Source organism: Heterocephalus glaber, unplaced genomic scaffold, assembly GCF_053883595.1.
Source record: "Heterocephalus glaber isolate CG9 unplaced genomic scaffold, H.glaber_assembly_v1.0 deba00001572, whole genome shotgun sequence".
NCBI lineage: Eukaryota > Metazoa > Chordata > Mammalia > Rodentia > Bathyergidae > Heterocephalus > Heterocephalus glaber.
In genome coordinates this window covers 24201323-24225988 of record NW_028258357.1, presented here as the reverse complement: position 1 = coordinate 24225988, position 24666 = coordinate 24201323, and the positions used below count along the sequence as shown (strand labels likewise).

Genomic DNA, 24666 nt, shown 5'->3' with positions numbered 1-24666 from the left:
GGGGCGATACATTACAAGAGGGTTCCATCAGTCTTTGGAAGTCTCCATGACGTGCCGCTCTTGGAGTTCAGGGTAACTGCAGCACAGAAGGTTGAAGGCTGACGGAGTAGGAAACAGGGTTCCAGTTGTGTGTGCGTCCTGGTCTGGTGCTGCCCTAGATGGGCCAGCCTGCTGGCTGCGTGTCCTGAAGGTGAGCATCCCTCTATAGGGTGTGCATTCCTTTAATGCCTCCTTGTTTTCTGGCCTTCAGGGCCTCACACAGGTGCTAGGTACCCTAAACTGGGCATTTATATTTTGATGACACTTAAACCAATTACCGTGATGGTTTGCTGTGATCATTTGCCATTGAAACTTGTTTTTATAAAATAAGACTTCTGCATTTTAACCAGACTCCCCTCTGCCTTTAGAAAAGATCCATTTATTCTCCACCTTGGAGAAACTGAACTGTGATTCTGATGCCTTTCTGTCTTCTATTTCTCAGCATCCTCTGGGTGGTGAGGTTTAGCCAAGCCTTTCCAGCCACTGCTCATCCTCCCCTGGAATCTGCCCCTGCTCACTCAGAGTGCAGAGGTGGCTGCACCTGGTGGCTTAGCGGAACCACTAGGGTTTGAACTGTAGGCTCTGTGTGGTTTGCTCATTAAGCTGGACAGGAAGCCATGCGTGCGCCTTGTGCCCGGCTTCCTCTTCTGGCCAGAGTGGCTCGTGATGGTGCCTGGAAACTGGTGCGGAGCACAGCATCTGGTACGATGGGGCCTCCATGTGTGAGCCTGTCAGGGATGGCGTTGCGTTTTGGCCTGGCCACCTCAGTGGCATCTTTATTGAAATTTTTTTAAAAAGCCACTGAGTAGAAAGGGACAGTTTGAAAGGATAACGTTTATTCTTTGCAATCAGAAGGCAGAAAAGTACATTAACATAAACACAATGCATGTTAAACATATGAAATACATTCCAATAAAAAGTACAGTGACAAAATAAATCATTCCACTTTTTATGTGTCTTATTTTTCTCCTTGCTGAGATAAAAGACCCAACACTCAAGGTTGAAGGAGGAAAGGTTTATTTTAGGTCATGCTTTGTAGAGGCTTTAGTCCATAGTCGGCTGGCTCCATGGCAGGGCAGCATGGCAGAGGGCCAGCCCAGAAGAGAGACAGTCCAGGGTAGAGCAGGCAGTGGGCAGCAAGCCCCCTTTCCCTTTTATCCCATCCAGGCTTCCAGCCTTTTGGGTGGGGCTTCTGCCTTCAGTAAATCCATTCAGCCCCCAGGACTATGCTAAACCAATCCGTGGACTAAGTACAGTCCCCCCTTGATCCCAGCATCACACACTCTAGATCCGGCCACCTCCAAAAAGCCCGCCAGCGAGCCCATGAGGCTTTGGGGGGACGTCTAGACACAGCCATAGCACCATGTGTCCCTGTTGCATGGTGAGACAGGTGAGAGAGCAACATGATCACACCAGCACTGCTGTTGCCGTACAGCAGCAGAGAGAGCAGAGAGTCCACTGGAAAAGCTCTGCAGAATTTAAAGCCATCTCTGGTTGACAAGTCAGATGCAAACCTCTCCACCCAGCGCTGGGAGGTCTAGCAGAGCTTCCTGGAGGGGGAGACCCAGCTGCACAGGTGGCCCCTTCACTGAGAGGAGCGGAGGGCGGCTGCAGGTCCCAGAGGTGGATCTGATCTGATTGCAGGGGCAGCGGTGGGCACCTTGGGGCCCCAGGGCGGGACTTGGCCTGGCCTGCGCAGTGGCCTCGGCTCTGTCACTTCTGCTCCCGGGACTCTGGAAGTACACTGCATTTCTCAAGTGGGCCTCAGTTTCCCGGTCTGAAAGCCGGGAGGGTGACAGTGATGTCGTCCTGTCCGGGGGCCGGGGGAAGAATGTCACTGCTCCCTCTTCTCAGTGCTCTTTGCTCCAGAGAAGCTGCAGATCGTTGTGATTCCAGTCAAGACCTTCATTGCCTCTGATCTGACTTGGGCTCAGATATTTGGAAAAATGTGTCAATGCCACCAGGACCCAATGGCCACAGGATTCTGTGTTTTGCTTTAGCTTAAAACTGTGTTTTTTGGCGGTTGCAGAAATCTGAGCACATTATCGTGGGTGGACCGGTTTGGAGTGATTGGTTAACCAGCAATTAATAAAAACAGAGGTGACAATTGGTGTTACCAAGCTGCGGCCGAAAGCAGTGCATTTGGCCCCTCTCCATGCAAACAGATTGGTGGAGAAACCACCCACGGGGACGAACATCGGACCTCAAGAGGGAAGCTGGTGGGGGAAGGGCCTCAGAAAGGTGGTGTCCAGAGGTCATTGAGTGGAGGGGTTCTGACAGAGGGGCTCCGCTTGCCCGTACTGTGGCAGGAGCTGAGACGCCCCGTTGGGGTCACACACAGACGCAGCAGTCAGTTTGGGACAAGTGGTGAGTGTGCCTGGGCTTGGGGGAAGGAAGGCCGGTCTTCTGCAGAGGGAGATGCTGAGCTTTCAGAGGAGGCCTGAGCCAGGCCCTGCTGGGCAGGTCAGAGGCACCGCAGGGCATCGGAGCACAGCGCTGGGGCTCAGGGCGGGGCTGCAAAGGGAAGTGTGGCTTTGGAGGTGCCGAGGGGGCATCAGGACGCAGTCTGGCTTTGGGCTCTGTCTCTGGCCCTGACGAGCTGGGTGATGGGCCAAGTCTTAAGGGCTCCATGTCAGTTGAAATGAGGCTAAACTGCACCTGCTGTCTCGGGAGGAGTCGGAGTTCCTTGTGTACAGCAGAATCTGGTACTGAGGCGGCCCAGGTTCTGATGTGCCCCATGTGGGAGGGCAAAGACTGGAAGTGCCCCCCGGGCCGGTGTCACGTGTCCAGGTAGCACATGCTGGCGCCCTGTGTCCCCCCTCCAGGGTGTCTGGCAGTCTCACCCCAGGGAACACCGCTGCCCCTTGGTGGCCCTGGTGCAAGCAGTTGCTTGTTAGGGTTTTTGTGGTGCTGGGGGTGGAATCTGACCTCACAAGTGCCTGGAAAGTGCTGACCACTGAGCCACACCCCAGCCGCATGCCAGTTCTGTTCCCATTTCGAGGAGCAGCTCAGAGCTGTGGGTGAAGTTGTGCACCATCTCAGAAGGACCGAGTTAGACCCAGCTTCCTCTTTGGAGCTGGCGATCCGCGGCCAGGCACCGAGGCCCCAGCCTGGCCTGCACATCTGTGGAAGGAAGGGGATGCATGTTTATCCTGAGAGGCAGCATTTTCTCCCAAGCCCTGGTGAGTTCGGAGAAGAGCAGCCTCGGGGGAGCCGGGCCACAGGCCTCTGTGGAGTAGAAGCTTGGCCAGTGGCAAAATTTAAAAAATAAAAAGAAATGGGTGAGTTTGCTTTTAGTGATATATTTCGCTCAGGAGAACCAAAATAAATAAATATGTATCTTAGAAGGTGCCGGTTTGTGTCTTTATTTCACAGTAAGTCTGAAAGCTGCTGAGTAATCAGCTCTGAGCACAGGGCCAGACCAGCCCTGCTTTCAGGGCTGCGGAAGTGTGCAGCGGAGTCTCCACAGGAGCCGAGCCACACGGGAGGTGGCTTTCCAGAGAGCAAGCCTTCCATCTCCATGCTTCTCTGTCCAGTCCTCTCCCTGTTCACCTGTCCCCGTTTGTCCCTTTTCCAAAGAGGAACAGGGAGATTAATCAGTGGAGCCGAGTGCAGCAGCCCACACCCATAATCCCAGCCATGTGGGAGGCTGAGGCAGGAGGGTTGCAAGCTCAAGGCTGGCTTGGACAGTCTAGCGAGACCCTGTCAATAAGTGAGCAAGCAACAGGTGTAGCTTGAGGTAGAGCACTTGCCTGGTGCGAGGCCCAGGTCAGTCTTTAGTCTCACAGATCGCCAGTGGAGGCCACAGTGAGCACTCTGCAGTGCAGCCCTGTCGGGGCGGAGACGGGTCCTCCCTGGAAGGCTCTGGAGGGAGGGCCACTTGCTGGGTGGAGGTGCCATCGGGTGCTGCCCTGGGCGCTGCCTGGAGTGCTTCATTTCCTCTCCGAGCCCAGGAAGTCGCCCTTCCCCCACTTTGACATCGGCCCCGAGGCACAGTATGGTCTGGAACTGCGAGGCGCTGGCGCGGAGCCCCAGAGGGACACGTGGCCCAGGAGGGACATTGGCCCTGTGGGCCTGCAGGGCAGGGGCTCCAGGAGGCCTCAAGGTCAGCCTGTGTTCAGGGGTGCAGGGCTTGCTGCCCGCAGGGCGGGCATGCAGGGCGGCTGTGCCTGGGCCGAGCTTTGCACTTGCTCTTCCCTGTTACCAGCCTCCAGCGTTTACCCAGGTGGCGAGGCGCAGGCATCACACGTGGGCACGGTGACCAGGGTCTGAGGGCCCCCTGTGGCCAGCCCCCGATGCTTGTCGGGCTGCCCTGGGACAGGGTCTGAGTGTTCCAGCCCACAGCCCTGAGTGTCTCCGGGGGCCTCTCACCCGGCCTGTGTCCACAGCCCAGGGGAAACTGAGGCCCGAGGACCCGATTGGTCACCGAGAGCTGGCGCTGCAGAGCCTGAAGCCTGTGCTCTGTTTCTCTAGGGGGCTTCATTGCAGATCCCGAGCGGACGACATGCAGAAGAGCGGTGCCTGCAGCCGCCATCACGCGCAGCCCAGGGGACTAAGGCCATGGCCCATGTGCCCTGCAGTACAACCCGGCCACCACAGCCCATCCTGGTGGGCCTCAGAAGCCCCAGAGCAGGGGCAGCGGGGCCCTTGCCACCCTTTCTCCCTGCCCCTGTGACCCACACTCTTGGGCACCTGGGAGGGAACAGGTCCACAGCTCCTCAGCTATGTGCTCGGTGGCGTGTGCCAGCGACATGGCTGGTGGCCTGCTTCCTGCAGGGCTCGGGCTTGGGTGGCACGGGTGAGCAGCCTGGGGTCCCCTGGGGTGCTTGGACAGCACCTGGCTGAGGACCAGTGCTCTGTGAGGTGGGTCCCCCTGCCCCTCTCCTGGCTGTCATTCTGTACGTGGCCCTGGCCATGAGAGCTTTGCCGGTCGTCCCGTCCTGGAGACAAGATCCTGGCCTCTGACCAGAGCTGAGCTGACGACGAAGCCTCCTTGGCCTGGCCTGGTCTCCAAAGTCATGGGGCAGGAATACACACTGCCCCTGGACAGAAGCTTAACTCAGAAAGGCAAAAGCAACCCCCCTTCTGGTTGCAGTGGCTGTGCAAAGGGAGCCAATCGTGCCTCTCACCACAGTCTACCCGAGCCAGGGCACAGGGGGTGGCCTCTGCTGGCCCGGGCCTGGTGTGTCGCGCCGTGACTGAAGGTGCTGCCTCAGAGCTGGGGCCTGGGGTGGGGCCCAGGTCCTCTGCTTAGCTGCATGACCTTGGCCAATATCCTTGCCCTTGCTGACCCTCTGGACTGGGGATCGGCCACCCTCTGCCTCTGACCCTGCCCATGGCTGTGCTTACCCATATAAAGCCTGGGAGCTCTGTGTGCCGTGTTGAAGAATCAACAGGTGCGTAGCGTCGAGGCAGTCACTTACTGTCCCCTAAACGTGCAGGTGTGTTAGGTGCCTTATTACCCCTTCCCACCAAGGACACTGAGGCGGGGCAGGCTAAGCTCCTGGCCTGGGGGGCGGGGAGGGAGGAGGAACAGAACGAGGGAGACAGGTGAGAGCCCAGGCAGCAGCCTTGGGCACGGTCACAGTCCTTCCAGCCGCTGGATCTGAGCTGCCGTGCATCCTGGTGGTGTGCTGAGGCCCACCCAGGCTCACTGCTGCTCACCTGTGTGTCCAGCGCTCCTTGCTGGGCCGTGCTGCCTCCGGCTGGTGAGGTGTGAAGCAGAAGGAGCCAGAGCAGCGTCGGCCGGGGGTCCGTGCGCCCATGCCAGGGTGGAGGAGCAGGACAGATGACGCAAATAAACCCGAGGTGTGGCTCCTTGGCCTGGCACAGCCTGGACACCTCACCGGCCCTGCTCATGCCAGGGTTACAACAAGAAACCCAGGCCCTTTCCAGGCTCCGGGTGGGTGGCCCTTTGAGCACCAGGAGCAGGGCAGGGCGGAGCAGAACGCCAGTCCTCCGTCCTCCCGCTGGCTCAGGGTCTCCCGGCCGAGGTGAGTGGGTACTTGCATTAGAGGCGGTGTCTGTGTGTGGAAGGCGCGCCATGTGCCCCGTCGTGCCAGGCCAAGCCGTCCGTGCCCCGTGTCTAGCCCTGCCCTGGTTCTGTGGGGACTCACTTCACCCATGTGGAGACTCACCCGCGACCTGTGGGCCGGGTCGGGGAAGGGGTCGAGAAGGGAAGTGGCAGGCATGGGGCGCGGAGGGCAGCGGTGCTTTGTTAGCCTGAGACCGGAGGCCTGGGACCCAGGCTGGGAGCAAGGCCGTCTCTGCGGCCTGGGTGGCGGATGGGTCCCTCGCCTCTGCCCCGTGGCCGCCCAGGCCGCAGTCCTGCTGCTGACCAGCACGTGTGGTGCCCAGCCCTTGACACATCCTCGGCCGGGGCTGTGTCTCAGACTCCTGTTCAGGCAGCCGTGCGGGCTCCTGCAGGAAAGCGTGCTGAGCGCCGAGGTGCTGCCTTTCCTCAGCCACCTGGGGACCCTCTGGTTCCTTCCTGCGCCTGCTTCCCCATGGGCCTGGGCTGCTCTTCCCATGTGCAAGTGCATTTGAATGCGAGACAGTGGAGTGTGTGCAAGCCACTGCCCGTGCGTCAGCTTGCTGTGCCACCGAGTGCAGCGGGCTGCTGGCGGTGGAATACAGTGAGCGAGAGGCCGAGGGTGCAGGCTCCGCACGCAGCCAGCACCCCCGAGCCCGAGTCCACTCAGAGGCCCCCGGCTTGGGCAGTCACCACGGGTAAGAGCACAGCTTCTGGGTCTGGGTTGTGATCGTGGCTCTGCCACGTGCAAGCTGTGTGACCTTGAGCCACTCAACCTCTGCCTCGGTTTCCTGTCCTTAAGACAGAAGGTCAGGGGATGCTGCAGGGTTGGGCAAGGTGCTGTGTGCAAAGCATGCCACGTGGGTGTTCACGTGTGCTGTGGGAGCTGCTGCTGTCGCTGAGCCTGGCCTCTGTACACCCAGCTGTGTCGCCTCCAGGCCACACCGAGTCATGCGAGGACTGTGCTGGCTTCCTGGGCGGCCCGCTGCAGTGTGGCTGAGGGGAGACGTTTCTTGTCTTGGCCCCAGCTGTCTGTGAGCCAGAGAGGCTGGCTGGGCCGCACCCTCCCTTGCCCCTTCCCACGTCCCATGCTGTCCTGCCCCTGCCTGGGGGCATCGCTGGCCCTTGGCCCTCACAGCTGCCCCCGCCTCTGCTGGCCCGGCCACTCTGAGTCCAGGCTGCCCTCTGGCGCCCCGTCCTCCGTGTCCCTGCGGCAGCCCTGGTTCTGGGCACACGAGGGGCCCGGGCGCAGTCTCGGGGTCTTCTCAGGCCCCCTGCTCAGCGTGGGGAGGTGGGGATCTGCGGCCCCCGGTGCAGGGTCCCTCGATACCGGCCTCTCCACGGCACCGCAGCTGCTGCCTCACCCCGGCTCTGCCGGGTCCTGGGCTCAGTGTCCTGTCTGAAGCCGGTGGGAGACCTGTGACGGGCGGGCTGAGTGCTCAGCCCCCTCAGCCCACCCGGACCTGCATCTCCAGGGACCCCTTCCCCGACAGAGGGGCTAGGGCGTGTGCGTGGGGCTTCCTGCCTACCGGGCCGCAGGGCTCTGCGTGGCCAGGAGGAGGCCACTCTTCCTGCCCCAGGATGGGGACCGGAGGCTCAGGGCCCACAGCATGCGTGGCTCGGGCTCTCTGGCTCCGGGTCACTCTGCCCGCGGAATGGACAAATGCGTTTTTTCCACTTGGGAGAAAAAGGGATTTGCTACAGATGTCTATGGAAACAGGCCTGATTTTAGCCTCGCCACACTTAGTGCCAGCTAGAGGAGTGCTGCTTTGGGTCCGGGCCAGGGAGCCGGGACGAGAGTGGGCCGGAGGGTCAGATGGGCAGGAGTGGCCAGCCGAGGGCAAAGCAGGGCTAGCGGGGCCAGTCCCAGGGGAGGGAGGGGGAGGACCGCGGGGCTGAGCGGAAGGTCAGAGTGTTTGAGTGACCCCATCTAAGTTCTGCTCAGGTCCTGAGTCCGACTCGCTCCTGCCCCGAGTTCCTGGCACCTCTGTGATCCCCTGGATGCCTCTCTGGCAGCTGATTTAGTGCTGACGTTGGCCTTGAAGTCCTGCCAGGTATTTTTGAGCCCCTCAAGGTCAGCCAAGGTCATTGTCACCTCTGTATGTTGAGCCCTGTGCAGTGGACATGCAGACTTCGGGGAGTGGCGATTTCTGGTTGAGAAGTCAGGGCCTGGGCAGATGCTCAAAAGGGACGTTAAAGGAGCCTCTATGAAGTGTACAGAAATGCCGAGGGAAGAGTTCCCCAGATCGGGACGGAAATAGCCTGTCAGTCTCCCAGGATGTGCTAGAGTGGCCCTCGGGCAAGGGGAGGCCACGTGTGGTGGTACTGGATGCAGCGGGGTGAGGGAAGATAGATGGAGATCATTTTGGCCACATGGGGACAACGTCACTTCAGCCGAGTCCTCCCAGCCTGGCAAGTCCTAGCAGGAATCCCTGCAGAAGGTTAGACCCAAGAAGAACCTACCTCGTCGTTTCATCGTGTGTGTTTTAATCTTGTGTGCATGATGTCCAGGACTAAGATTTTTGCATCACTACTTGGTTATTTTAGTGTGTGTTTCCAAACCCAGCGTTACTTGCATGCAAAGCCTGGCATTTCTCAGGTCTCCTGGGTAGGAAGAGGCAGGCGGGCTGTTCCCACCATGGTCCCGTGATGCCCACGCCGTGTGCCCGTTATGAAGCGAGGCAGCAGGGGAGGAGCTGGCATGGGCTCTGCAGTGTATCACGTGAGCTGTATGCAGCCGCAGAGCAGTGTGGTCATGACCTCAGCAGGGTCCTGCTCAGGAGAGTGTGGCACAGGCACTGGGCTGGGCCACCTCAGGGTGCTGAGGAGTGGGCCTGGCCGGACATGCCGTGGGTGCATCCTCTGGGGTTCCGTGTTACAGACTTGGTCCTCTGTGTGCCTCACGAGGGTGCAGGACGTGCAGGAGGGGGCTGTGGGCGGGGAGAGGTTAGTGGACGTGACCCTTGAAGTGCTGGTGCTGCTTCCGGGGAGTGAGTGGGCTCTCTCGCCGTGGTTCATGAAGCCAAGCCTGGACCCTGGTCCCCCACGGTTCCTGGCTCGCTTGTGACCTCTTCCTCTTCATGTGCTTCCGCCCTGGTGCCAGCTGAAGGCCCTGGCAATCAGCAGATGGTGGCCCCAGGCTCTTGAACTCCAAACCTATGCTCAGGTAACCTCTTTTCTTTATAGTGCATGGAGCCTTGAGTGAGTCGAGTGAGTCATTACAGCAGCACAAATGGAAGAACACAGGCCCTTTGTTTATCTCGTCTAACCCCACACAGCCTTGGGAAGCAAACTCTGCTTTTCCTTTGTCAGCAAAAGGGAAGCCTCAGACGGGGGCACGTGAGGAACTGTAGCAGCCTGGTATGCTGAGAAGCAGGCCCAGTGCATCCGTGGGGCCCCATCATGCTTGAGCTGTGCTGGGGAGCTGCAGAGCCCCCAGAGGCGTGTTACGTTTTGGAAATACACACAGCAGGGTCGGGACCGCTTGTTCTCTCCTGGCGGAGTTCCTCCTGGTGCATAGCAGAACCAATGGCACAATGCAGCTGCTTGAGCCCTCGAGCCGGAGTGTCCCAGGAAGGGGACGCCTCCCCCCCGTGGCTGGTTTATCCAGGGCCTGTGAAAGGTGGTCCGGTCCCTCTGCTGCAGGAGCAGCCCCAGCTGATGGGTGAGCCACAGCAAGCCCAGAATAGAAGCCGAGGGCACGTGAGCAAAGGCCAGCTCTGCCCAGTCATCTGGGTTTCACATTCCTGCTCAAGACAATTAAGCTTTTTTATGTACAACACTGTTTGCAGACTGCTTTATGGTCATTTATTAGTATTGCCTGGCAACGGCTCCCTGAATTAGCCGCCGCCCTTCACCCGAGGCTGTTCAACTCCGGATCTGCCCAGAGCCCTGTTCACCGCTCGACCATTATCCAGCCTCGTCCCTACTCTGGCTAACTCGCCTACCCATCCGTCCATCTAGCCATCCATCCCTTCCTCCCTCCTTCCTTCCAGCCAGTCATCTGCCTGCCTACCTTGCCTCTGCCCATCCACCTGTCCATCCTCGTGGGAGCTTTGTGTTTGGCACGCCCCTCTCATTGCTGAGGGTGTGTAGCGTGTGGTGGAAATGGACGTGTTGCCCTTCCCTCTTGCATGAGCAGTAGTAGCTTCTTGGCTGAGACTGAGCCCCGTGAGGCTCAAGCTTCTGTTCGTTGCGGTGTCCTGGTTCCCCGGAGAGCGCCTGCATGTGCTGGGTGCTCTGTGAGAGACAGTGAGTGGACACAGTGCCGTGTGTGACCCCGTGGCAGTTCTGTCCAGCTCTCCTGCCCACCCGCGCCCCTGCCTGTGCTCCGGCCCCGTCTCCCTTCCTGGCGCCCGCCCTTCCCGGGGGCACCGTTGTGAGCACTTGCGCAGCAGATTGTCCTTGTGCTCGACTCGTGGGGCTGCCCTGATGCCCGCCTCACAGATGAGGCACTGAGACAGAGCAGCCGAGAGCCCTGCTCAGGGTCTTGCGCGCCTCGCCAGTCCAAGCCTTCTCCTTCCCGCCCCGCAGAGCGTTCTTGTGATGGCGATGCTGGGTTCACCGAGGAGCTGCATTTCCAATGCCATTTAATTTACATAACTTCAGTTTAAATAGCCACTCTGGCCACTGCCGCCACACTCCAGAGCTCCCTCCTGTGCTGTTTCTGAGCAACACCCGCACACCTTGATTGCTCACTGGCTCTGCTGAGCAGTTTTCAGCTGCTTCCCATACTGAATGGTTTGACTTATTTCTCACCAGCGCAGGTGAATGCACGGGGCCGGGCACCACCCCGTCTGAGGGTTCCACAGCAGAGAGGCACGGGGCTGCCTTCTCCCATTCTCCCTCACGGAGAACTTGCCTGCCCTGCGCCTGGAGCTGTCCTCTTGTTTTCCTCCCTGTGTGCCCTTCGTGCAGCAGTGGCCGTGGCCAGAAAACAAGATCACGTTGTCCTAAATGTCTGTCCCCTGACACGGCATGTTCCCACCGCATGACTCGTTTAGGTGGAGAGCATTTATTTCTGTGAGGTGCACGTCGAGTCAGTGCCAATTTGAAGAGAAACGCCAGTATTCCCTGGCAGGGTGTTCCGTCACCCTCCAGACAAGCGGGACAAAGCCTGCACTGTGTAACGGTGAGACTATTTCAAGGTCAGGGTGGGAAAGAGAGGCGGCCACACTGAAGCGTCCGCAGTCTGGGTGGGTGAGACAGGGCCACAGGCGGCGGGGCCGTGGCCTGGTGCTGCTCCTGGGCACGCAGTGGAAGCAGAGGGCACTGGATGCCGTCTGCAGTGGAGGGCGCAGTGCCTTGTGCGCAGCCCTCATCAGTGCGGGCTTGGGCTGGCCTCCCTGCCTGTGGCTCCTTCAGGAACCATGCGACAGGCCTGGCCAGAAACCCCTTGAGGAGCAGAGCTAGTGATGACCAAGGGAGACATGTGGAGAGCAAGCCAGCGACCGGGGAAAGGCTGAGACTGCGTGGGTGCACAGGCCACACCCAGGCGGTGAGCGGGCAGCTGGGGACAGGGCTGTGGCCGTGGACCTCGGGGACAGCCTTGCTCTGCGGGCGTCCTGGTCATGGCCCCGTCTTCGTCTCCGAGACACAGAACCCGGCACCTGCAACTTAAAGGAGAGGTACAGTGTGGCTCACATTTTCAGTCTGTGGTCCCTCAGCTCAAAGGCAGAAGCAGCATGGCAGAGGGCCTGGCCGAGGAGAGCTGCTCAGGAAATGGTGGACAGGAAGCAGCCAGAGAAGGAGTCAGCCCTTCCAGGCCACGCCCCAGTGACCGCCCCTTCCCACCAGACCCAGCTTCATGAATGGTCAGCCGTTTAACACGCGGTGGATCCATTGCCCCACGACCCGGCCGCTTTCTGAAAGCCCTGCCTCTGAGTGCATGGGACTTGGGGGCGTTCTGCATCTGCACCACCACAGTGGGCCGTGCCTGAAGTCCACATTCCTCGTCCCACTGCTCACTCAAGGCAGGCATGCAGCTTCCAGGCCAGGTGATCTGCCCATTTTGCCATCCACCCATCCCTCCCTGCCCGCTTCCCTCCCTCCTTCCTGCATTTGAGTCTACTGGGGATAGTAGGGTGAGAAGGGAGCTGCTCCCTACCTGCAGGAGCCCACAGGGCCTGCGAGTGGGTGCTCTGGCCCCAGGCCAGCTCCCCTGATCTAAGTGGCTTTTCCCCAGCAGTGTGAAGCCAGCACCCCCTTCCTGTGTTTATCTGCAGGGTGCTTGGGGTCCTTGGTTGTACCGGTGTGGCACTTCAATGCCCCTGTATTGTGACTCTCCTGGGAATAGGGCCTCTGCCCTCCTCCAGGGCTGGCTCCACGGGGACCCCCGTTTACCCAGGTCTGTGGGAGCCCTCTCACCTGCAAGGTCTCCTGGGCCTTCCCCACCTCAGCTTTCTCGGTCAGGTCTCAGGCATTCCATCATGGGGGCAGGTGTGGGAGGAGGAGGGAGCCACACCCCTCCCTGCAGGCCAAGCTCTCTGACATCCTTACCCTGGACACCTGCACCTCCACCTGGAACATGGGAGGTGGCATCTGGCCTAGCGTCAGGTGCAGGTGCCCTGTGACTATTGGATCTGCAAGTCAAACTGCGTTCACTGTGGCGTTGCCAGACAGAACTCGTGGCGGGCTCAGCACCTCGGCTGTGTCTGAGCTCAGGATCTGTGACTCGTAGTCTTCTGAAAAGAACATAACAGCACTCCCTGACCCTTGTGTTCCTAATCAGGCGCCCTGAGCTCAGGCGCCACAGGGTAGGGGGCAGGAGGCTGGTGGGGAGGCTGGGAGGGCAGGCAGAGGCGCCAGCGTGATGGCCAGCTTCTCTGTGACAAGTGTGTGCTTATTTTATTTTAACTGGCTCCATTACCCGGCGGGGCTGTATTCATCTGCACTGTGGAAATGAGGGCCAAGGCCGAGCAGCTGTCAACGGCAGAGCCAGGCCCTGCACCCTGGTCTCTCGGCTCCTGTGTCCCTTGTGCCAGGGCTGCATGGAGAGCTGAGCAGGTGACTTTCTGCTGAGCTCAGAGTGGAACTCTGCTCTCTGGGACACGTTCTTTGGTCACGGGCAGCCTGACCACCTCCTGTGCCCCATCGTCCCATCTGTGGAATGGGATGAGGAGACTTGTCATATCAGCAGGAGCAGGAGGATCAGAGGAGATTATTCAGGGATAGCCTGGCATGCCGTACGCTCTCAGCACGCATGTGTGACCTCATAGACACTTGGGATGGGAACATTAATCACCAACATGATTTTGGCTATTTTTACTTCTGTAATTTGAGCTCGTACTGCGCCTTCTTCAGTAATAGAGTTGTTAGAGTAGCGAAAACAGCTCTCATACAAAGCGCTTCTGTTTCATGACATCAAGCCCAGGGACAGTGTCACGGTGGCCCCTGAAGATGCGTAGTAGAGCTGGGGCTTGGACCCAGGCCAGTCTGGCCTCTGTTCCCGCCCAGCTTCCTCTGGGGCCAGGTGTCTGGCAGGCAGCCGGCCCCATCTCTCGGGCCTGAGGGCCCTGCTCCACCTGGCAGTGTCCAGGTGAGGAGGAGCCAAGCCCCAGCTTGGGGCAGGGAGAGGAGGACACATGGTCTCCGGATGAGGGAGTGCTGAGCCCCTCCAGAGGGTCCCCAGGTTGCTCCTGGAGTGGCCCAGAGCCAGCTTCTCAGGGAGCCCACCCTGAGGACGCATGCCCGGCACCATACCATGTGCCTGGTGGTGAGGAGCTCTCCCTCTGCCCTGCATGGGGTCTGCCCTGGAGCCTGCCCCATGATGCCGTCTTCACAGCCACTGTGGCTCTCTTCTGCTGCAAGCTCTTGAGCACGGAGGGTGTGCTTGTATCAGGACCCTTTGGTCCTGCCCCAAATCTCTTCTTGGGCGTGTGGGCATGGCACCCGGTTCCCCCTTTCCTTTGAGGCAGAGCAGTGTATCAGAAGTCTGGTGAGCTGCTTAACTCCAGCAGCAGCTTTTATTAGCTGGTGCATGAGCCAGGGGCTGTAGCCAAGTGGTGGGCAGGGCAGGACAGCTGTCTGGACCTGGTGACTGTGTCCTTGTGGTAGCACGGCGGGCCAGGCAGGTCCTTGTGTGTGTCCTGCAGGCAAGGAGCCGAAGGCTGGTTGAGGTTCCACCGCTGGGATCCAGGGTGGCGGCCACTCGCCAATCCCGATTTCTAGTGTTGCTGTGGTTACTTGTAGACCATGGACGGCTCTGTGTGGTGTGTGCGTTGCCCAGTGGTGTGCTTCCCTGTGTGCTGGCCATGTGCTTGTCCTGAGGCCGGGCCTCTTGGGGTCTGCGAGAGGCTCAGGGTGTCTGGGTCGCTCCCTACTCCCTCTTCTTGGTGTCAGGGAGCGGAACCAGTCTGGGGTCCGGATGCTGAGGCTGCAGAACTCCTCACTGCTAGGATGGCTCCTGCAGATGCTTCTCCCTCAGGGTTCAGCCTTACTTCTTAGTTGGAAATAGCAATTTATCTGAGCACGGCTGTGTGCAGGTGTGAGGTTTAGGTCATGCACATTTCCTTACCTGTGCGTGTTCAAGGCCGGGGTGAGGTGTTGAGTTGAGATTTAATAGACCGTCTTGCCCATTTTTAAGTGTGAAGCATATTCACACTGTGTTACCAACTGTGGCTGAAACCTCTATAAACCGTGAGCCAAAATAAACCTCTCCTCCTTTAAGCTGCAGGTGTTGCTGTCCTGTCTCAGCCAGGAGGAGGTGACCAAGGCAAGGCTGCCATTCTCCCTCTGGGCCAGGTCTGCTGACCAGGCGGCCGCCCCAGGGCATAGTGACCTGACCTCTGCTGTCACCAGCGAGATCTGTTGTGTAATTTGCCAGACTTTCTGTCTGACCCACTTGGTCATCATTTTCTATTTAAAATAAGTTTTATCTGGAGAGCAACACTTACTCACTGCTGACATTTACCTCCGAGTAGCCCCGAGGAAGACTGCAGCTAGGGTTTCCTGGGAAACTCGCGCCACTGGACGTTAACTGCGCTTCACCTTTCCCTGGTGGCATCGCTTCTCCCCACTGCGTGTCTGTCGAGCACAGTTAGGGCTCTGGCTCCTTGAGCTCCGGTCCGTGGGGTTTTCTCACTATCTGGACATCAGGGACACGTCCTGGATTCCTCCTGCATTGGGAAGTGTACGTTCCTTCTGGCTGCCCGGGTAGCACACAGGCGGCACTGAGCGGTGTGTATGCTGGGAGGGTGAGGAGTGTTTTCAAAGATGTTTTGAAATCTGCAGGGAAAGCTTTGGAGTTGCCATTTCAAAGCCAGGTGAGCTGTGCTGGAAAACGTGTCTGCCATCCTGGGCCAGGTGGCCTCAGCCTGGTCTCCGTGCTGCCTGGCGGGTGTCCGGTTCCCACTGGAGCCCTCGGTCTGACTCTGCCCATCACGCCTCAGCTAGCGAGACCTCCAGGCTCCCTTTCAGCCCCGAGGGGCAGTGGCTGTTGAGACCTGCTCGGAGCAGGTTCCCCGGGCAGTCCTAACCCCCTTCTAGAGAGGCTGGCTTTGAGGGCAGCGTGCCCAAGGACCTGGCCACCTGAGGACGCTCTAGGGGTATCGTGCAGTCTCTCCAGTGTGCGGCGACGTGGGGCTCTGTCCCGCTGCCCCCTTTCTGGCATGGGCCCATTCCTGACGTCCTCACCCTCTGTGCATTGGGTGGGCCAGGTGGCAGGGCCTGGGTGGGAAGTGCTGAGGTGAGCGCAGCCTCGCAGAGAGCAGGGGCTCAGCCAAGCCCCGCTGTGGGTCTGAACCTTTCCTGCCTCAGCACATAGGATGACCTCCTGGTGACCGTGTGGGGCTCTGTGTGGCTCCTCCACTCACTGTTGTCCCGGGAGCCAGTGCTCAGTGTCCACTGTGTCACGGAGGGTCAGGACTCTTCTCCTGTGCCCCTCTCAGACAGCTGGCAGAAGGGCCGAGTCTGTTCCCAGGGGAGCTGCTGTCGGAGATGCCCCAGATGCTGCAGGAGTCGGGGTTCTCCAGAGAAGCAGAGCCAGGACATCTGGGGGAACAGGGGCCAGAGCAGGGCTCATGCGGTCACTAGGGCAGGGCTTCTGGTGGCCCTGCAGGAAGCTGCAGCCTCAGCACCAGTGAGGCCGTCTGTGTGGCCCGAGAACCCCAGAGCCCCCAGGGGCCCACCGGTGCCAGGCCAGCTGCAGCAGGGGAGAACCTGGGTCTGAAATCCCCTGGCAGTGGAGGGAGACGCTGCTCTGTCCCAGAAGCCGGAGCCGGGATCCCCCACCTCTGTTCCTGCCGCATCCTGGCCCCTGATGCTTGGATGGTGTGGCCCCCTGTCCCCCTCTGCTGCTGACCCTGGGTCAGCCTTCCTGGGACTCACGCTCCCGGGCACTTGGGGTGTCGGGTGGTACAGTCCAGTGGATACCTGCACCGACCCGCTCAGGCCTCCCCGCGCATGTGCACAGGCAAGCCCCAGCCCTGGAATCAGGACTCACCTCCTCCCGGGTGGTGCACCCCCACCCAGGAGCCAGGCTCTCGGGACCCAGCCTTCCTGTAGCCCTGAGCTCTCTCACCTTCTGTTCTGTGTTGAGCAGCTGCAGTGGCCAGGAGACCTGAAGTCCTGCTAGGTGGCCCCCACCCCATGCCCTCTTCCTGCCGCTTCCCGGAAGGATCCTGGGCCTGTGGCTGAAAGCTCCTCCCCGGGTAGGGCCCGAGGTCCCGCCTCCTGGCTCCCAGGGGCCAGGTTGGCGGCTTGGAGGGCAGAGCCTCCTGCACTTGGCCCGGCTCTGGTGTCCAGCGCTTGCATTGTGTTACTTAAATATGTCACCATGAGTTATGAACGACTTTGAAAAGCTGGCCTCTTTGGTTTTACGTGTGAAAGTAATACCGTCTCCCCTAAGATTCCTTCCATCCCTATTCAGGCCAGGAACACAGCGCATCTTTATGAGCTGGGTCTTTTTTAATAAACCAGAGACACTTGAGGGAGAAAAAAGCGATTCGCTGTTCTTTTGTAATTAGCCTTGATGATTAGACTACTTTTCCATTATGTTTTATTTTTACTTTCCTGGAATTTATCAAGTGGCCTCTTTTCTGTGAAGGTTACCCTTCCAGCGAGTGGGGGGCCTGATCAGGTGCTGGGGCCTCGCTTCAGATCTCAGCCAGGCTGATGTGAGAGGACAGCAGGGATCTGCCCCAGTGTAAGAAGGGCTCCGAGGAGAGACTGGGACCTGTGTTCTGATGAAAAGATTTTTTTCCAGCCAACTGCGAAAGTAATTGTCACTTTTTAGTGTAGCGTTTGTTTTCTGTTTAGCAGAGCGTTGTGGCCAATTCCTACGTGGCCTGTCTTCCATGCCCAGGCCAAGGGCTTTCTTGTTTTTTTAGCACATCAATAATTGCATTTGTCGTCTCTGACTTCGTGGTGTGTTAGCTCCTTGAATGTGATATTTGTTCCATCTTAGTTTTTGCTCTAGATGGATTCAGGGTCAGTTCCAGAGGGCTTCAGAAGGCTCCAGAAGGCTTCTCAGTCCCCGAGAGTTGGCTCAGCCTTCTTGATCAGGTGTGAAGGAAGCCCTGGGTGGCCACCTGCCCACCTGGAGGAGCTGAGCCGGGGCTGCTGAGCAGTTTCACTTTCACATTTGCTTCCTCTTGTCCACCACTGAACTTAAAGGTGTTCTCAGGATGCCTGGAGTGTTGAAGAAAAGAGAGCAGAAGGAAGAGCCTCCATCCATCCATCTGTGGGTATACCTGTCCATCCATGCATCTGGCCATCCATGCATCCGGCCATCCGGGGAATATTTGGTTCCCACCCCAGGCCAGATTCCAAGGACACAGATGAAGTCCTTGTCATTTTGGACAGGCTTCCGTACCAACACTTTCCAACTTTGCACGTGTCGGAGAGGAAGTGGTATCTTCTCATGCCTTCCCTGTCTTGAGCATGGGGAAATATGCTGGTTTGAGCCTCACAACTGTGAGATAGGGATTATCAGAGGTTAAACATATCTCTCTCTCTCTCTCTCTCTCTCTCTCTCTCTCTCTCTCTCTCTCTCTGTCTGTCTCTCTCTCTCTCTCTCTCACACACACACACACACACACACACACGTGCATATGATGTGAACATCATACTGAGGTGTGGTGTTTTGCTAAGAGAGGTATGAAATTTTGAAGCTTGGGTTTGAGAATAATCCCTGCCTTTTCACATAATGTGAGGCTGAACAAGGAACGTAAGTGTCCACAGCCTCATGTCACCCTCTGCACGTCAGGCTGACGGTTGGGCTTCTCGGGGTGAAGGTGGGTGGGTACACAAACACTTTGAAAACCTGAGTAGGGGCTGGAGAGCAGAGGCTTTCTCTGGTATTGGGGCTCACACTTGTGCACATGGTTCTGGAATTTCTCCTGGACTCCATCTTGCTCAGCAGTGACCCTGAATCCAGTCCATTCTAGGAAAGCCACCTTGGAGCAGGAACCTGGAGACTGCATGAGGTCCTACATGAGGTTCTGCCATTGAATTGCATGGTCTTGGACCAGTCCCTCGACCTCCCAAGTCTGGGTTCTCCTTTCTGAAGTAGGCAGTGTTTCTTAGGGTGGCCTTCCTTCAAGGCTATTTAAATTTCATCTGGTTGAGAATAGCAAAAGCAGTCCTGGGTAATAAGAGCAAAGTGGGGGCACACAGTCCCAGACTTGAAGATATATTACAAAGCTACAGTGATGAAAACAGCATGGTATTGGCACAAAAATGGCATGAAGTTTAGTGGAGCAGAATGGAGGGTGCAGAAACAACCCCAAGCACATTAAACTATTTGATTTGACAAAGGGGCCCAAACCACACATGGGAAGAGAGACAGCTTCTTTAATAAATGGTGCTGCAAAAAATGGCTGTCCGCATGCAGAAGATTGAATCTAGACCCATATCTCTCATCATGTACAAAACTAAAATCAAACTGGATCAAGAAATAAATGTTAACACAGAAACATTTAACCAGCTGGAAGATAAAATAAGTAAAACTCTTAAAGTCCTAGAATTAGGCAAGGACTTCCTGAACAGCACCCCAGTTGCACAGGAAGTAGTACTAAGAATTCAACAAATAGGATCTTACCAAAACTTTTGCAAGCAAAAGAAACAACCAGCAGAGTGAAAGAAAACCTGTAGAATGGGAAAAAATTTTTGCCAGCTATTCCTCAGATAGAGAGTTAATATCTAGAAAATATAAAGTACTCAAAAAATTAGACACCCCAAAATAAAAGACCCAATCAAAAACTAGGCAAGAGAAACGAATAGACACGTCACAGAGGAAAAAGTACAAATGGCTAATAAATACATGAAATGTTCAACATCTCTGGCCATTCCAGAAACGCAAATTCAAGCAACAGTGAGAGTCCATCTCACTCCAGAAAGAAGGGCCATCATCAAATCGACTAACAAGTGCTAGAGTGGCTAGGGGCGGGGGAGGAGGACGCCTTCTGCACTGTTGGTGGGAATATAGACTAGTACAACCACTTTGGGAGCCAGTGTGGCGACTCCTCAGAAAACTGAAGCTAGAAATCCCATTTGACACAGCTACTCCCCTTCTAGGAATGTTCCCCAGAAAGCTAAAGACGTTGTTTATAGTGACACATACATGCCCATGTTTATAGCAGCAGAGTTAATCATCCCTGAATCTTAGAAGAAGTGTATATGTCCATCCACAGATGAATGATAAAGAAAATACGGTATGTACACACAGTGCAGTACTACTCTGCCGTAAAGAGGGAAAACTTGAGCCATTTGTAGTATTGATAAATCACACCAATGATGACAATTACACAGTGTTCTCTAGAGCTCACTGTGCGTTGTGTGAATCAAGCTCCCATCAGTCCCCCCAGATAACCCAGGGAGGTAAGTGCTCTACTTCATTAAACACACAAGGAAATGAAGACAGAGAGGCTGAATGACTTTCCTGCATCACTCAGCTGAAAGTGGCAGAGCGGGGTCTGTGTGTGAGCCCTCGTCCCAGACCGTGCTTTGCTGATGAGATGAGTGCCTCCTAGGAGGTGGCCGCAGAGCCTTTGTGCTGTTTTCCAGGAGCCCTGCTGGAGGGGCTCAGCCTGTGGAGAGCTCAGCCCCAGGTAGGGCGGCGGGAGAAAAGCCCGAGTTGGAGCGTGCTGGGTGAGGTGCAACAGGGCGCTGGGCCCGGTAGGTCGGGGTGGCGGAGAGGAGCAGGAGCCAGTGAAGGCTGCAACGGGGTCAGTGCCAGGCGGCTGCAGGCCGAGCCCCGCCTGGTTTCACTGCGGGGAGCGAAGTGCAGTAGCCAGGTTTGTGTTCGGTCGGTCGGTGATGCTGCCCCCGCAGCGGCTGTGTGGAAGGAGGCGCCTGTGCGTAGGGTGCTTCAAGGTCCAGAACCCGGCCGGGTACCGGCGACCCCTCCCTGGCCTCTCCAGAGTAGAGGCTTCCTGGGAGCCTCTGGCGTCACCTCACAGCGGTGGCCGGAGGCTACAAACGAGGGCGCGGGGTTGGGTTAGGAGGCGGAGCTGGGATTACTTCATGGCGGGCGGCCAAGACCCCAAGGAGGGAGCGGAGCTGCAGGCCACTGCACTCTGGTCGGCTCCGTCCAGGGATTTCAGTGGGAAATGTGTTGGCCCCGTTATCCTTCCAAATACGGGGTACAGCCTGCCGCGGGGACGGGACTTCAGACCCTGACAGGAGTGACAGAGTCACGGTGACCCTGCCACCACCTGTGTGTGGGCCTGAGCTGTGCCAGCACCGTGGCCAGCATCCATGGCCCCTGAGCAGCACTGGGATAAATGCGCCATTGTTCTGCTTTGAGCTGAGGAGAGTGGGGCGCCGGGAGGCCACACTGCCACCTGCGGTCACCAGCCAGGGTCCTGCAGCCCGGACTCGAGCTGCGTCCTGCTGCTCTCCAGGCCGGAGCTGTGCACACTGCTCCGGTCTCCCCGTGATGCCCCCGCGGAGCTCCAGCCTGCATGGCCAGCTGTTGCACGCGGGCCCTGCCAGGGCCTAACTGTGGGCGGGGCCTGGCCTCCGGACCTTCAGTCCAGAGGGCAGGGCCACAGCTCTCCTGGGGCCCGCAGCGCGTGGGTGTGTCGATGCTGGCTTCTGTCCGGGTTTCTCTTTTGGCTGGGAAGGACCCAGGTGCGGTGGCCACCCCTCGGCTCCGTTCCCTGTCCTTCCCAGGATGACACAGGGACCGTGGAGCAGCCCCAGCAGTTTCCAGGACCCGGACCCCCAGTCCCCCACCTCTCAGCTTCTCCCTCTCCCTCTCTCTCTGCTGAGGATGGAACTCGGGCTTGCACGCTGAGCCGTGTCCCCAGCTCATTTTTTAATTTCTAATTTTGAGACAAGGTCTTGCTAAGTTGCCCGGGCTGCGCCTGAACTAGCAGTTCTGCCTCGGCCTCCCAGAATGCGGGGATTACGGCTGTGCACTGCCACGCCCGGCTCTGCTCTCCTTCACATGCAGGTGCCAGTGTGGGGCGGGGTGTCTGCGGGACTGTCCTTAGCGCTGGGGGCCGGTGGGGGGGGGGTCAGGCACATGCGGAACGTGGGAGCCGAGGAGTGAAGGGCTGTGAGGAGAGAGGATGCTTAATGTGAGTCTTCCCCCTTCCTGCCGGAAGCCAGGGGGTGTGGCCCCGTGACCAGAGGCCTCCGGAGTCGTCCCAGAAGTTTCTGGCTCCTCAGGGAGGGTCCGGAACCTGGACCACCCAGTTCCCTCGGCCTCTCGATTTCCATCTTGGGTCAAAGGCTCCCGTCTTGGGTCCTGAACGCCAAATGCCAGTTCCCGGGGGAGGGCGGGGTGGGCCCACCTTGGGGAGCCCTGGACTGGGCCCGATGTGGCAGAGTGGGCTGGGGCATCTTGGCTGAGTGGCCTGGGAACAGTGCTTTCCTGCGTGGCTGGGCAGCCCCGGGAGGCAGGCTGTGCCAGTGTGTGACAGGTTGTCCCCGGCCTCTCCCTGCTGCCTCGGTGCCGGGGGACTTTCACGTGGCCTTGGGCTGTAGGTGTAGCGGGGGACCTGAACAGCTGCCCTTCCCTGCCTGGCCGCCCCCTGGCCTGGGACCCTGTGAGGGACTGCGATACCACCACCCGTGGCCTCTCCTGCGAGAGGTGCCTTAGATGCAGATGTGTTGATGAGGAAGGTGCCTGGGGCCAGGGCACGATGCGGGCCAGTTTTGATGAGTTGTCCTCACAAGCTCCTTTGCTTATATTCGGAGGGTTCTGAGGGAGGACCCTTCAGAGCATCATTTTAATTTTAAAAACCAACACGCGGAGCTGTGTGGTTTATGTCCACGGCTCGGGCTCCCTGTGTCCTTCCTGGACCAGTAATGGACAGTGGGGAGTTGCTGCTGTCCACACCGTGAGTCCAGTGACACCAACCCATCTGGGACCCTGTCCTGGCAGCACAGCCAGTGTTGTGGCCTCCAGTCAACTTTAGCAGGGCGGCTGGAAAGACCGGTTTCATCACCAGTTCGGGGCTGTGGCTCATCTGGAAATGCTGGTGAGCCACGTAAGCTGGGAAAAGGTGGAGTGGAGCTGGGTTTGGACAGTCATTTTCTAAAAACTGCAGCGTGTGAGACGGTGAAAAGCAGTCTGAGAACCGAGCTGTTGGGAGGTTTGGGAAGCCTTGCTGCTGTCGCACAGCTTGTCTGGTGGTGTCCACCTGCTGTCAGTCGGTGCCAGGTGGACCAGCTCGCCGAAGCGTGGGACATGGCCATGTCCAGCCACTGGTGTCCTTCACCTGCTCCACTCTGGACAGAGATCCTCCGTAGTCTTCCTTCAGTTTTTAACATGTGAAGCACTCAGTGCTTTTGTTAGTACTGTCGTATTGTTGGGTAAAAAGTTTCAGGACAGTGGAGAGCTTAATGTAATTCAGGTAGAACTAGGATGGTATAACCGTGAATTTGTATGTGCAGAAACACGTGGAAGTTTGGGAAGACAGGGGTGAGGGCACCTGGAGCTCACATGTGAGCCCAGCGTCTGTGCCCCCATAGGACCTGGATGGTCAGGACTCTGGGCCACACTGTGAAGTCAGAAACCACATCAGCCGAATGCATGCAAGGGACAGAGAGCAGCCCCGGAAGTGCAGACAGGAAGTGTGTGGAAGGGCAGCTCAGAGCTTTATGGAGAGAATTGTAGGATGGAGAAAGGACAGCCAGTGGCCATGATAAGCTGATAGGAAATTAATGCTGGTCTTTTTCTCTTGGTGTGGGACTGCAATGGAAATTTAGTTGCCTGAAAGATAAAGATTTTGAAATACTTGTTGCAGAGATGATGGTGAATTAGGGATCTGCTCCCTGGGCACCCTGGCAGGAGGCGGGAGAACGGGGGCATGGGGCTGAGCCTAGATTGGTCGTGACTCGGGGTCGATGGCACTGGCTCACACACAGGGACTCGCTCTTCTTTGGAACGTGCTTGACATTTTTCATAATAAGCATTTTAAATGAATAATAATGCAGCCCAATTCTTGGCCATCCCTAGGACAGGCACCGTGAGAGCCACTGTAAGGAGTGTCCGAAAGTGTCCCCACTCAGCGTGACGTCACGGAGGTGGCCTCAAGCCCTGGTTCTGCCGCCTCGGGCTCAGGCTGGCCGGCTCTGGGCTCCAACGCAGTGCCAGTTCAGCTCTTCCCGTGCGCCATGTCTTGGGTTTCCTCGTACGATTTTAGTAGGATAAAGTGAGAGTTTTCCTGTTTCAGAAACCTGGGGGTAGGGGAGCCACCTTTGGCTCTGGAGACAGGAGCCTGAGGCCCACAGAGGGCGCTGATGTTCTGACGCTCACGGGCCTGTGGCGGGTCCCCAGGCCCCCTGCGCTGTTCCATGCACCCGTGAGCTGTGCTGTGGCCGGTGCTATTGCTCTGTGGGTGATGCCCTGCGCACTGCCTGGGTCTTTCCTCTCCTGGGCACCGTCCCTCAGGCTGTGCTTGTGGCCTGGCCGCCGTGTCCCCACGTGGCCTGGGTAGGGTGGCCTCCGAGGGGACAGGAGGTGCCGTTGGAAGGGAGCAGTGCTCCGTGTAGGAAGAGGAGTGCTGGGGACAGCTGTTTTTTTTAAAGTAAACTCAGGTCAATATGTAAAAATCCCAAGAAATACATCATTTTCCCTCTAAGCCAGCAGAGCTACTAGTTTCATTAAAATGGCCATGGCAAATCTATTTTTAATTTTATTTTTTATTAAAAAACACCTTACTGCTGGAGATTCCAATCTCCAGCTGAATAATAGGTGTCATTTTAGAGTTGCAAGCAGCTAGCACAATTCGCATGCACTGAGGTTCTTAATAAATAGGATTTGGTGCTTTGTACCATTGTGGGGACAAAAATAGGTCAAAAAGCTTTTCCTTTTTATTTTTAAGTACCATGTTCTGACTTTCCAGATGGTGAGGAGCCATTTAGAACCGTAAAGGGATTTTGATTTAGATAACGGTAGGCTTGTTTAATTTTACAAAGTTTATATTCTGTAAACGGAACGTGGCTTTCTTTGAAGCACTGTGGGCAGCAGTTAAATATCTTAGCCTTCATTTCTGACCGAGAGATTTACCTTGCAGGGCCTTTTGTTATTGACTCCTGTGTTGTAAAATAATTCGTCACCATTTGGCGACTTTCTGGTCCCAGGAGGAGTGTCCTTGGGTCCTGCTTTGTCCTCCAGTTGTGTTGGCCCACCTTGGCGTCTT

At 57.6% G+C, this 24666-nt stretch overlaps 1 protein-coding gene across 4 annotated transcripts in view; it reads left to right on the top strand.

The window, feature by feature from the left end:
• The window catches only part of Large1 (LARGE xylosyl- and glucuronyltransferase 1), a 334576-nt gene that overhangs the window by 28541 nt on the left and 281369 nt on the right, over window positions 1–24666 (top strand). The window contains exon 1 of one of the 4 annotated variants that reach the window (XM_087192773.1): window positions 8597–9236. The exons of 2 other annotated variants lie outside the window; for them this stretch is intronic. In XM_087192773.1, the coding sequence (XP_087048899.1) occupies window positions 9229–9236 (8 nt within the window). In that variant the 5' untranslated portion in view covers window positions 8597–9228. Of the gene's footprint in view, window positions 1–8596; window positions 9237–14876; window positions 15248–24666 lie in introns of those variants that run through there. One more of the 4 variants, XM_087192776.1, reaches the window with a different exon arrangement.